Source organism: Phacochoerus africanus, chromosome 5 (genome assembly GCF_016906955.1).
Source record: "Phacochoerus africanus isolate WHEZ1 chromosome 5, ROS_Pafr_v1, whole genome shotgun sequence".
NCBI lineage: Eukaryota > Metazoa > Chordata > Mammalia > Artiodactyla > Suidae > Phacochoerus > Phacochoerus africanus.
Window position 1 is genome coordinate 32118762 of NC_062548.1, and position 13760 is coordinate 32132521.

At 52.1% G+C, this 13760-nt stretch overlaps 1 protein-coding gene across 1 annotated transcript in view; it reads right to left on the reverse strand.

Moving 5' to 3' along the window:
- Positions 1-1796: 1796 nt before the first annotated feature.
- Positions 1797-13760, reverse strand: part of LOC125127431 (nodal modulator 1) — a 60128-nt gene continuing 48164 nt past the window's right edge. Inside the window, exons 26-31 of the mRNA XM_047780425.1 lie at positions 11109-11192; positions 9538-9648; positions 7496-7597; positions 5402-5521; positions 2804-2896; positions 1797-2422 (exon numbers count right to left, since the gene is read on the reverse strand). Of these exons, the coding sequence (XP_047636381.1) occupies positions 2291-2422; positions 2804-2896; positions 5402-5521; positions 7496-7597; positions 9538-9648; positions 11109-11192 (642 nt within the window). The 3' untranslated portion in view covers positions 1797-2290. The remainder of the gene's footprint in view (positions 2423-2803; positions 2897-5401; positions 5522-7495; positions 7598-9537; positions 9649-11108; positions 11193-13760) is intronic.

A 13760-nucleotide genomic window follows, 5' to 3' on the forward strand; every position in this document is an offset into this window, starting at 1 on the left:
AAGTTAGAAAACACTCCAAGAAATGGATTATGCATCTCATCTGTCCCACATCTCCAGGTTTACTTCCTTTCATGGTGAAAAAGTAAAACGCATGGACTGGCCAACAGCCCATCAGCCACTGGTGGGAAACACAGTGGCTTCTTGGGGGGTGGGGGTGGGAGCGAGCCAAGAGCTGGGGACCTCTGGAGCTGGCCTTGCGCCCTGGTCAGGGCACCCAAGACCATCTGCCTTGTTTTTCACTCTCCGCGCTGCATCCTCCCAGACTCAGCCCAGACATCACATCTGGGAAGCCAGGATGAAACCTGCGCTTTATACCTCCTCAGCCACTTGAGCATCCTCCACCAGGCCTCCAGCTCTCTGGACTGCCCTGTCCATTTGCCAGCTTACTGTCCACCCAACAATGGATGGGTTGTGTGCTTGGGAGACAGGCACCACATGCCCTCTGCTCGTTCATTTGCATAAGCATCCCAGAACACACTCACGAGTTCCTTCTCCAACGCCCACTACACGCTGAGTGCAGGGGATACGATGAGGCACGAAGCAGAGGGGGCCCGTCCTCCAACTCCGTTTACACCATCTCTACTCTGCCCTGGTTCCTGTCACATGTGCAACTCAATAGATGTTGGACGGACGGATGTATCTGCTTTCAGCACAACTGAATTAGCTTAATTATGTCCTAGGAGAATTAAATTAATGCTGTTCAGATGCAGTGAACTCACGTGGATCCCTTCTGCAAGCCAACGACCTTCAAGCTTCACATCCTGTGTATGCATTTTGTTTGGCCAAAAGTTACATGTTAACGGGAGTTCCTGTGTGACTCAGCAGGTTAAGGATCTGGTGTTGTCACTGCAGTGGCACAGGTTTGATCCCTGGCCCACAATCTTCTGCATGCCAAGGACGTGGCAAAAAAAAAAAAAAAAAAAAGTTACACAACTTGAATTTGCCACTAATATTTAAAATCTGGAGAGCTCCCATTGAGGTTCAGCAGGTTAAGAACCCAATATGGGGAGTTCCTGTCATGGCGCAGTGGTTAATGAATCCAACTAGGAACCATGAGGTTGCGGGTTCATTCCCTGGTCTTGCTCAGTGGGTTAAGGATCCGGCGTTGCCCTGAGCTGTGGTATAGGTTGCAGATGCGGCTCGGATCCCTCATTGCTGTGGCTCTGGCGTAGGCCGGCAGCTACAGCTCTGATTAAACCCCTAGCCTGGGAATCTCCATATGCCACATGGGAGCAGCCCTAGAAAAGGCAAAAAGACACATACACCCCCAGCATGGTCTCCATGAGGATACACATTTGATCCCTGACCTCACTTGGTGGATTAAGGATCTGGCGTTGCTGCAAGCTGCAGTCTAGGTCACAGATGTGACTCAAATCTGGTGTTCCCATGGCTGTGGCATAAGCCTGCAACTGAAGCTCTGATTCAACCTCTGGCCCAGGAACTTCACATACTGCAGGTGCAGCTGTAAAAAGAAAAAAACAAAAAACTTGGAAGAGGTCACATAAAACTGTCTTTCAGGCTTCTCTAGAAAAAAGACCACATTCCCACACAGCACCAGGGGGCCACAGCCACTGAGAAACTGGGGCTCCTTTAGACAAGATTGGGGGGGGGGGGCTCTTCACTTGCCACAATCCCCACCTCTGCGATTTTCCAAGACAGCTGCCTGGATCATCTCACCTTGGCTGAAGATTGTCTTGCTCAGCCCTTCACCCAGGACCGACATGCCCCTCCATGCGGCTCAATTTATGACCCCAGCGTTATGCCAGTGTCATCCAGAGATGACACCTGAGATGAGGTACAGTACAAACGGGCAATTTTATTGATTTTTACCTCCTAACATGCCCTCTGAGTAGTAGGGAGAGGCTGTGCGGTTTCTAGCAGGGACCTCAGATGCAAAGGGGAGTTAAAGGAAAGGTAAATCCAACAGGTGCTTGTGAGGGGGCTAAACCCCACGTTTACCGGAACTCTTCTAGCAGGTGAACGCTGGACATTAAGAATTACATTCTCACACCACCAGCACAGCTTAAATACTTCTTTGACAAAAAATAATAATAATAAATTATCTTCAATTCAGAAAATAAATTGTGCTCAGCAGAGTGACAGGAGGGTCCATTCATGGCATTGCACCAGGGGCTGGACGGGGGGGAAGGCGGGGACAGGCAGCTGCGCCCACGGAGGGGCACGGGGGCCACCGGCGGCGTTGACGTGAGTCACGTGCGTCTCTCACGCCAGGGGCCGGAGGGGGACCCCGGGCGGGGCCTGTCCCGAGGGAGGGCTCCGCGGCCTCTTCTCACGTCCGTCTCGTCTTCTGTTTCTTGGCTTGTCTCTTTGCGTCTTCAGGGCCGCTCCCGTCAGAGGCCGTCTGGCCAAGGGCTCGGACTCCTTGCAGCCGGCTTGTCAGCTGCAACAGCAAGGGAATGAGCTGGAAAGAGAGAGAGCATGAGAGAGGGGGGCGCCGGGAGGAGACGTCCATCCAGTGGGCCACGTGAGTCCTGCCCGCCGCCCCGCCTGCCCCTGTGCACGTCCTTCCCCCGGGGCGATCACCACCTGCTCTGTGCCCAAGGGCAGATCTCAGGTCGGACGAGGGCAGATCTCTGTACCACCAAGGGTCACCGGAGACCCTGACGTACTCCAGGTTTAAGGCTTAGGAGAGCTGGGAGGAGTGGTTCATGGCCTTGGAAGGAGGCCTCCGGGATTGGACTTGACCTAAAAGTGCCCTAACTTCCGTGAACACTGGACGTTCTTCTGCTGCGGCCCCCCGCCCCAGCACATCTGCTTCCCATGAGGCCTCAGGACTGCCTACCTTATCGTGGTTGTAGCCGGCCAGCAGCACAAGCAGCGTCAGGGGCAGGGCAATGTAGGAGCCTTGTGCGATGTCCTGCTCAGGCAGCTTCCTCTGCAAACACCGAGGGCACCATCACCGGGACAGGCTCTCCCATTAATGCACTGTCCTAGCCACGACCCCCCCAGCTTCCGAGCCAGCTCCCTAGGACCCCCGGCACCCCCGGGGATCTGGACTCTACCCAAAGTAACAGACACCACGCCAATAAATCTCAGGTGAATCCTCTGCTGGACCAACTCTCATCACTTGCTCTCTGAAGCCCAGGAACTCTGAAAACAAGGTGATCCTCCCCCCTGGAACTGCCACTCTCTAAGCTGAGGAGACAAAGCTGTGGGTGGCAGGGAGTCCCTGTGATTGAGAAGTAAGGGGGTCCCACTGTGTTGAGTCCCAGCTGCATTCAAGGATGCTCTCCTATACGGCATCGAGAACCCACTGCTCCAGGCTCGGACACACAGTGAGGAGCAAGCTGCTTCCGGAGGCCACACCAGTGAGGAGGTGAGGCAGTGCCTGGGTCCCAGGGACTATTCACCCTTTCCTCCAGTGAAAGGTCCAACTTTCATCTGAACCAATCAGAACAGACACTCCCTAGCCTCCCTCACAGCCAGGTAAGGCTCTGGAACTCAATTCTGACCAACGGTACATGAGAGAAGTGACAGGTGCAACACCCAGGCTGTACCCCAGGAGGGAAATGGTGTGCCCCCTCCCCCTGTTGGCCAGACATTCTCTGGCTAAGTGCGCTATTTTGGAGAAGGGGGACAACCGTTTTGGAGGATGGCAGAGCCGCAGGAGAGGAAAAGTCAGGGACCCCAACACCTTGGAGCCTCCATTCGACCCTTGGACGATCCAACCTTCCCTCTTGCTAAGCAGTGCTGGGTCTCTGTAACAGCAAATGAACCCACATCCCAACCAGCTCACTCCGCCCTGACGATGGAAACAAATTAAAGGAAAACTTTCACACGATGGTAACACAGGTTAACAAGCCTTGCTTCTCAAGGTACAGCTTGGGGGCCCTCCCTTTCAGGAAATTTGCAAGGTCCAGACCATTCTCATACTACTACTAAGGTATCACATGCCCCTCTCTTGCTCAAGCTCCTACTGGTGCACAGTGGACTTTCCCAGAGGCTACACACTGGATGACATCACAACTCTGACAGGTAAGGGAACGTGTGGCTTGAGGATTCTTATGTTTTTAGCATTTCTCGGTTTTGATTTCTCATATGACAAATATACATATAATCCATACAAACCGAAGCTCTTTGAGATTGACAGAAAGTTTTGACAGTGTAAAGAGGTCCCAAGACCAGAATATCTGAGGACATGGTGGCTGGAGAATGACTGAGGGGCCTTCTGACTGAGGTGGTGGAGACAGAGTGAGATGGCCCCTGAATAAACAGAATAAGGGCGGGAACAGATTTCCAGCCCCAACTGCCTGCTCCTGTATTTTCTGGATGCCTTAGATCCCCAACCATTTTCCATCAAAGTCAGTCCTTTATGAGGAGTTGACTTTAGTGGGACGTAGTAAAATGACTATGAGAATAAGCTTTGAGGACAGTGGTCTGGGCTCTAGGCCAGGTCTTCCCGCGTGATCCCAGGCAGTCATTTTAAGACTCAGTTGATTGAAGCCTAAAATGGTGACAACAGGAAGAACACCCATTGTAGGGGACGTTGTGAAAAACTGAACGAGGTGAGGTGTGTGAAGCAGTTAGCAGAGCATGAAATACTGGCTAAGACATCAATACTGTGGCTGTTGGTACTGCCATTCAACGCAGGATGAAGTGAAGTGCCCTGAAGGCCCTCATAAGCATGCAGCACTTAGCGCCCAGTGGACCCACTCTGCTGATCACCCCCAGGTAAGTCACTCAGCCTCTCTGAACTTCTGTAAAAATGGGAGAACCGCACCTCTCCTGGAAGGATTGTCGTGAGGACCAGCAGGACACCCCGCCGGGCCCTCCCTTCCCTTGTCACGTGGCCCTGCTCTCACAGGCCTCATTTTTTCTGCTCTCTGAAGTGGAAATGCATTCCTGGCAGCAGCTACGAGACCTGGCTGCTTGGCCTCCACCAGGTAGGGGGTCCTGCCCAGGCCACCCACATGGCTCCCTGGACCAGGGAAGGTCCAAGCGGAGCCCTCACGGGGGTCACAGGCTACAGTCCCAGCACTTGGCAGAGGCCCTCTCCTTCCCCTGGGGTCATCTCCACATAGAACACATGCCTCCCTGACGTGCTCGTCTCTCTGGCACTTTCTGACCGAGTGAGTCTCCGCTGAGGGGAATGCGGCAAGTGCGTCTCCCTGCGGTCAGAGGAGGAGCCCTCAGCTGCAGGTAAGACCACGGGAACCAAGTCACCAAGCGTGAGCCCGAAACCAGCGGGAGAGCCCTGTTCTAGTCCAGGCTGTGACCCACGGCCCCCGACCTTCTCTCTAAGTCGGGGATGATGGTTCGTGCCGGCTTCCGACACGGCATGGGGTCTGAAAAGCACCGGGTGGTGGCTGGCTGGCCTGTGGGAGGAGGTAAACGTGAAACCGAGCTTCCCGCCCTACCCCGGGGACCGACTTCTCCTTACCGCGGGATTGAAGATGAGGGTGATGTGTTTGTGGTAGCCAGCCGCCGTGAAGGTCACCTGCGGCAGGACGTAGTCGTACTGGGACTTGGGCAGCGTGGAGTCCAGAAGCACCACGTAATTCTGTGCACACAGAAGAGGGGGTGTTTTTATACAGAAGAGGGGGTGTTTTTATAAAGCACAGAGGGGCAAAGCAAACGCAAACTAAACCCTGTCGTATGACTCTGACGTAAAGGGCTTTATGTTTCTAAGGAAACGCCCAAGTTTACACCTCTGAACCTAGGGTTCTGCTCTCTTCCGAGCAGCGGCCTCAGCAGGCCAGTCTGGCAGTGACAGGGGCCAAATAAGTGCTCAGAGCCCATGGCAGGCTTTCCAAACACATCCAACCACGGCAGTCTTGGGCCCTGGAGAGTCATCTGACTTCATGAAACACACTCGGTTAGGACGAGCCAATTCTGATGAGGCAGGCACATGATCTACCTGAGGGAGACCGTTTTTAATCCAAAACGAGGTTGACTTCCAAGGGAAGATACTTAAGCGGCTCATTAGCTGGCAAGTTCTAAGAACGAGGCGTCTCTGCAGGGGCTCCAGTGACGGTCACAGGCCTGCGTGCTGAGCCCTGACCAGGGACCAGGCACCGTGAGAACCACGTCAGCAAATGCCTGCTCTGCTCTCAACCGTCCCAGACCAGCATGACAGTTCCCATTTCATAGACGGGGAAAGCGAGGCTGGTGGAGCACCGAGCAGGCTGGGAGCCCAGGTGGAATCTGTCTCCCCAGCGCTGTACTGCCTAAAGGGGCCTGATTTCCAAGGGCATCTGGAAAAGTGGGGAGGAGGCTCCAAACTCCATCACGACCTATTTCACTGTTTTTTAGCCATTCCATGCCAAGAAGGGCCACAGAATATCATCCCCGTGGCAGGTGGTAAGAAGCCAGGGGAGGGACACACAGACGGGCTCACGACTCACGGCCTCAGCTAAGTTCCCCAGGGAGGAACCTGGTTCTTTGCAACCACTGCACCAACCACCACAGTTTGTCCTGTCCAGTTAGAACCCATAGCAAGCATTCCACGATCAGTAAACAATGGCCAACATTAAGGCCTTGGTTAAACAGTGTTTCTTCCATCAGGGATGACTGTGCCACATCATGCCACACAAGATTCAGTGGTGGGGAAATATGTGTGACATGGTCTTCACTGAAAAGCAAAGACTACAAAACAACGTACAAAATAGTCCCGGCTTTATGGTATTAAAATAAATATATACTATATTTATGTTTATGCAGACGTGCACATGCATCCACCAAAGACCCAAAGGACACCTATCAACACATTAACCAGTTACTCCTGGATGATGGGACTTTGTCTGATCCCCCCACCACACCCCCCCCAACCTCATCACCTCAAAATGTCCTGCCATGAATATTTTTTTTTTCTTTTTAGGGCTACACCTATAGCATATGGAAGTTCCCAGGCTAGGGTTTGAATTGGAGCTGCAGCTGAGGCCTACACCACAGCTTGGGGAAGCACCAGATCCTTAACCCACTGAGTGGGGCCAGGGATTGAACCCATATCCTCACAGATACTAAGTTGGGTTCTTAACCTGCTGAGCCACAGTGGAAACTCTGAATATGTATATGTATAAACACACACACACACACATTTTGCTTTTTAGGGCCACACCCATGGCATATGAAAGTTCCCAGGCTAGGGGTTGAGTCGGAGCTGTAGCTGCTGGTCTACACCACAGCCACAGCAACGCGGGATCCAAGCCACATCTGCAACCTACGCCACAGCTCATGGCAGTGCCAGATCCTTTAACCCACTGAGCGAGGCCAGGGATCAAACCCATGTCCTCATGGATACTAGTCAGGTTTGTTTCCACTGAGTCACAATGGGAACTCCCTGAATAGTAAACAGAAAAAGAGCTATTTCTGAAAAAAATCATCCCTAGCAAGGCCCACCTCCTCTGATTCAGAGGGCACGACCTCAGCCATGTCTGCAAGGTGGCACGAGGGGGAAAGTGGGAGAACTGTGCATCCTTAGCTAAAAAGTGGACTGGTTAGGACAGAGACAGACAGCGGAGCAAGTGGGCATCACCTGGCCGTCTCTGAGCAGCGGCGGGAAGTGGAAGAAGAGGGACTGGCCCAGGGACACCGTCTGGATTGGGTTGTCGAGGTTGTCACTTTTGTAAAGCTTTACCTGGAGGGAAGACAGAGCAGGATGCACTTTTGAGACAAACATGATGCACACTGCATTTCAGCCATCCTTGGGACAGCTCATCTCTTGGGGGAGAGGCTCTTTGGAAACAAGGATCTCTGAAAGGGCAACTGCCCCCCAACCCCCGGAGGCCACTCCTGATGCCACTGAGATGCCAGTGTGTCAAAACGTTCAGATTTTAAGATAAGATTCTGACAGCTCACGTTAACACTCAAAACGGTAAAAACCATTACTGTGGTGATGCCAGGCCTGCTGCCAGCACTTTACATACATCATCGCTGTCATCCCCACGGAGACTCAGAGAGCCTGCATCACCTCAGGTGGCACAATTATCACATGGTGGAGCGTAGGACCCAGCCCATGTCACCGACAGCCTCGCCCACCTGGCAGGGCCGCCCCAGTTGCTAGAACCTCAAGCCCACAGGTATTCCTTAAACTCAAAATGCATTCCCATCTCGCACTTGCTTCTCTGGCTGCTTCCAGAAACAGCTCAGTGCTTTGCTGCCAGCCTTTCCTTCTCTTTGGCCTAGCTGGTCCCACTGCCACAGACAACTGGGAACAAGAAGAAGGAGGCACAGGCCTGGCGGACATGAAAGCTTGTGGGGGCTCCACGCTGCCGCCGCCCTCCCCAGGACCACACGCACACGCTTCTACATAACGCACGTCAAGAGGCGTTTTCCCAAGAGGCCTATGGGTCACATCCAAGGCCATGTCTCTGCTCTTTTGCCCTGTACGGTGTTCTAAGTCAATCTGAATTCACTGCCTATATATAAAAGTCAGGTTATGTCAAATAACTCAGACTTCTAGCTTTCTGGAAAATTCGGAAGTGGTACCAAATGTGGGCCAGAATCCCAAGGCAGCAATGACCTGGCAGGGCTGAGGAGGGCACCATCCCCTCTCATTCCCGCACCCCCGCCCCCACCGCCCCAGCCCACTTCACTGTCTGGCATCACCCGCCTGGGATCACACACCTGCAGCCCCTGCAGGGCAGCTGAGGGGAGTTAAGCACACATTCTCACCTAAGTCAAATACCTCATTGGGTATAAAATTGCAAGCACCTCTGAAAAACACATCCCCGTGATAATTAACATCTTTCCACAGACTGCGGGGCACTGTATAGACATTTTTTTTTTCATTAATTGCAGACATGGAGATTCTGCCAGAGCTCGAACTGACCTTAAGAGGCCGCTGAGTCTGACTCCCTGAGCAGGACACCAAGGCCCGTGGAAACGAGATGATGCTCCAGGTGGCCAGGTAACCACGGGGACAGGCACTAGCCTGGAGTGGCTGAGTCCTCTGCCCCCCTACCCCCATCCCGGACGGAACCGAGAAAGTCATGAGGCGCTCTGCCCTAAAATCGTCCTTCCGCTTTAGACCCCAGATCACACTGACTGTTCATTAGGCTTCTACTGTGATGCTTCCAAACATACACATGGCTGGCAGTTGTGTGAACAGTCATCTGAACCTAGACTGCATCACTCTCCAGTGATCAGCAATCATTCCCCCAGATATGTGCTGGGATTGAAGATTCTCTTTTTTTTTTTTTTTTTTTCCTTTTTTGGGGCACACCCACTACATGTGGAGGTTCCCTGGCTAGGGGTCAAATCAGAGCTGTAGCTGCCGGCCTACGCCACAGCCACAGCAACTCAGGATCCAAGCCACATCTTCAGCCTATACCACAGCTCACGGCAATGCCAGGTCCTTAACCCACTGAGCAAGGCCAGGGATGGAACCCGCATCCTCATGGGTCCTAGTCAAGTTCGTTGCCACTGAGCCACAGTGGGCACTCCGGATTGAAGATTCTTAAATCTCAGCCTCAGCCCTCAGCTAAGGCAAGCGCTAGACAGGCCCAGATAACCTGCTCCTTCTTGTCTCGGGGCCTCAAAGAACATGGCTCCATACCCTTAACAAGCTGGCCTTACCCACAATGTAGGAAGATATTCGGAGGAAGTGATCACGTTTCCACTTAAGTCAAACTGATTTATCTGCCGGAAAACGATGATGTTCACATCATCGATGTCATTATTCCCGACCTAGGAAGAGATAGGAAGGCTGCGATGAGGAAATTGGAAGGGGAACGTCCACTCCAGCCATGAGGTGTCCGAGGAGGAGCTCCTTCCCGGCAGGCTTCACTCTGTATTAAGGGAGCAAAGTGCGTCGTTCGAGCAGCCTGAGTCCACAGTCACAGAGCGCAGGGGACGGGCTGGGCTGCTCCTGGCCCATAGGCACATTTTCTTTGACAAGCATAGCATTTTTTCCCTAAGTTTTAATGACTTGTCAACGTTTTTACTTTTGGCTTTTCAGGGCCGCGCCTGCGGCATATGGAGGTGCCCAGGCTAGGGGTCGAATCGGAGCTATAGCTGCCAGTTTACACCACAGCAACGCCAGATCTGAGCCGCATCTGCGACCTACACCACAGCTCACGGCAATGCCAGATCCTTAACCCACTGAGCAAAGCCAGGGACCGAACCCACAACCTCATGGTTCCTAGTCGGATTTGTTTCTGCTGCGCCACAACGGGAACTCCTTGTCAACATTAATTTCCTAATTAAAAAAAGCCCCATTTCCCAGCTTCTCTTGATAAAAGAGAAAGATGTTCTTCTGTGGCACCAATCGGCAGGAGCCAAGTCCCAGCTGCCCCCTCAGGGGCAGGCAGGGGGCAGGGGGGGAGTGCATGTGCCCACCTGTTTGTCACCTTTGCATATGTGGGGCCGTGATCCATGTGACTGCCTGTGGTCCTGGTCTGAGTCCCCATGGCAGAAAAATATAAACTTATAAAACGTAGCCATCACAGCCATTCAGACTGCCAGATGCCATAAAGACATCAGGAAGTCCCACTTTCTAGGCCAAAGAGTCCTCAATGGCTCACCGTCCTCCTTACCCTGCATAAGCTTTATGTCTAATGCCAGCTAATAAAGCCACCGAGAGGCAGCCCCTCTTGCTCCACCCAAGCCCTCTCCTTGAGCAAATGAGACAAATTCCACGGCAAAAAAGCTTCAGTTCAAATGATTTCAGGGCCACTTCCTGTGACCTGGGAAGCCACCTCTTTAGGGACCGGTTAGATAAGTTACGACCTCGAATATCAAGAGACTCTGTCCTCAGTGGGAAAAACAATGTCATCTGAATATAAGAAAGGTGGGTGGCCCCGCCTCCCCTTAGGCCCACACTCTCCTCACCACCCTCCAATATCTGAAATGCCGCTTGGGTCTTAAGATCGATCCCTCACTTGCAGAATCACGATCAGAGCGTGCAGGGGAAGTGGGGAAACAACCACTCAGATTTGGTCTCTGGATGCGTGACAGCCATGCTGTTCATTAAAAACCCACATACGATGCTGCTTGTGAGGATGACACTGTTCTCTGAGGACCCTTAATTAGGCTTTAAAGTCCGCCCCCTCCCAACAGATGAAAGGCTCAACCAGAGGAGCGCTGGAGGAATTTTTGATCAGGGAAGCAAGCACGCCGCAATTCCCCTGGGGACTCTCAGGCCTTACCGTAATGACCCGGTGGTGGGGGAGGGCCCGTTCAATGTGGTCATTGCCTTCTGCCTTGAGCTGAACGTGGTACACACAGCCCGGCTGCAGAGAAACACAGGAGTCACTTCGTTGAAAGGGGCGCTTGGCACAGGAGACCTATCCAAGCCTGCTCTGCAGCAGTGTCCCCACCCCCACCCCCTCTGGACAAGGGCATGCCTGTCCGGCCTCGGTGCCCAGGCTGAGGCCTGTTAACCTTCTTAAGAGGTCCCTTAAAAAGCCCCCTGGAGTTCCCACTGTGGTGCAGCGGGGTCAGTGGCATCTCCGGAGCACTGGGATGGAGGTTCGATCCCTGGCCCGGGACACTGGGTTAAGGATCCAGTCTTCCTGGCACTGCAGTGTAGGTTGCAACTGGGGCCTCATATCTGATCCCTGACCTAGGAACTCCATGTGCTGCACAGCAGCCAAAAAAGGTTAAAAAAAAAAAAAAAAAAAAAGAGGAAGAAAGGAAAAAAAAAGACACCCGATGTATAAATATTTCCCTTAAGAAGTTCCCGTCGTGGCGCAGTGGTTAATGAATCCGACTAGGAACCATGAGGGTGCGTGTTCGGTCCCTGCCCTTGCTCAGAGGGTTAACGATCCGGCGTTGCCGTGAGCTGTGGTGTAGGTTGCAGACGCGGCTCGGATCCCGCGTTGCTGTGGCTCTGGCGTAGGCCGGTGGCTACAGCTCCGATTCAACCCCTAGCCTGGGAACCTCCATATGCCGCGGGAGCGGCCCAAGAAATAGCAACAACAACAATAACAACAAAAACAACAAAAAGACAAAAAAATTTCCCTTAAGTTCTGCATTTCCTTCGAAATCCATTTTCATCTACCCAAGGAGAATCAAATGTGGTTTCTGATACCAAAATTGTAAGCATGACATGCTTATTCTGATAAAATTATCCTTCCCTTGCTGTCCACCCCTCCCCTCTACCTGGATATGTGCACTGAGTGGGTCTCCAGAGTGACATTCGCAAAGGAGTATTATTTCTGGAAGTGGGATTTGAGGATTTTCTTTAAAAAAAAATTTTTTTTTCTTCTTTATGCATTTTATTCTAGTCCTCAGATAGGCACAGATCATGGTTTAACAAAAAAGTCACTATTATAGGGAAAACTTTTTTGTTGACATTTGCACTCAGATCAGTTTTTGGCAGATAGCAGTTAAGTATTTTATTCTAAAAAAGTCAGCACATTATGACAATTTTCCAAGTGGGGGAAGTACACTGCTTTGAAGAAATGAAGTTTTCCATTTGTTTTTTACATTGCTGCATGGGTTACTGGCAACTCTGATAGAGAAAGATATGAGTTCAAAAGAAGATTCCTCAGAAGTCTGCAAATCAGATAAAATTCAGCTTTAAGCAAGGCTTTAATAGTATAAATGAACCCACTGTTTGTCGACTTCTAAACCATTTTTTTCTGCTTTGTTTGTCTTTTTTGTCTTTCTAGGGCCGCACCCGTGGCATATGGAGGTTCCCAGGCTAGGGGTTGAATCGGAGCTGTAGCCACCGGCCTACGCCAGAGCCACAGCAAGGCCAGATCTGAGCCGCATCTGCACCCTACACCACAGCTCACAGCAATGCTGGATCCTTAACCCACTGAGCAAGGCCGGGGATCAAACCCGCAACCTCATGGTTCCTAGTCGGGTTCGTTTCTGCTGCGCCACAATGGGAACTCTGACTTCTGAACTTTTTCTCTAACATACTTATTTGAAGAAAAGAGCTGCATCTTTCCCCAGAGGGTGACAGATCACTTAAACCTGCAAGGTTTAAAAACTTTTAAAGCCACCAATGTCTGATCACCAACAGCACACTTGACCCACTGACACTTGAGGCCTAGAACCCGGGGCTGAGTTCAAAGGTGACTGGGTGCACGCAAGAAGGGACAACCCTGAGGCTGTAACCATTGATTCGTAAGCCATTGAGAGCGGAATGGCCCTGGTCCCCTACGGTGACGTGCACCTGACCGTCTCTGTGCGGGCTGGGCAGCGTTCACATTAACCAGGGGCCCCTTCCAGGTGGAAACTTAAGGGTGGTTTTTTCTCCTTTTTCAAAATGTCATGTTCAACATGTTGCTTCAACTATTCCATAATGAGCACATGGTACCTTTACAAAGACAATAAAACCATTACGTTGAAAAAAATGAGAATAATCAAATTTATGATCACCAATAGACGCACTAATTCACTTTATAGCTCACTGAGGACTGGCAGCATTGGGTTGGGTTCAGAATAGCTCTCTGCACCTCAGAATGGAAAGACATGCGTGGCAATTCGTGAAGAGAAGAAGAGGAGGCACTGCCAAAGCTGGGAAGAGCGGGCACTGCCCCCTAGCCCCTGGGCCTGGCCGGGGGGAGCCTACAGCCCGCTGCTCCCACCCTACCTGGGTGACCCCTCGCTCCCAGACAGGTGACTCAAGGACTCAGCTTCAGCCTCAAGAAGCAACATCTAGGGACACAGCCGTTCCACCCAAGATGCCTTGATGAGGACACCACCCAGAAAGATCAACTGGGAAAGTGAATTCTGCTGGGGTTGGAGATCCTGAGGAAATCTCCAAAAAGGGCTCCAGCCTGGCGTCCTCTGGGAGACCGGCGAGCTCAATCCAAACCCTCGATGAGAAACGGCTAAGGCTCTTC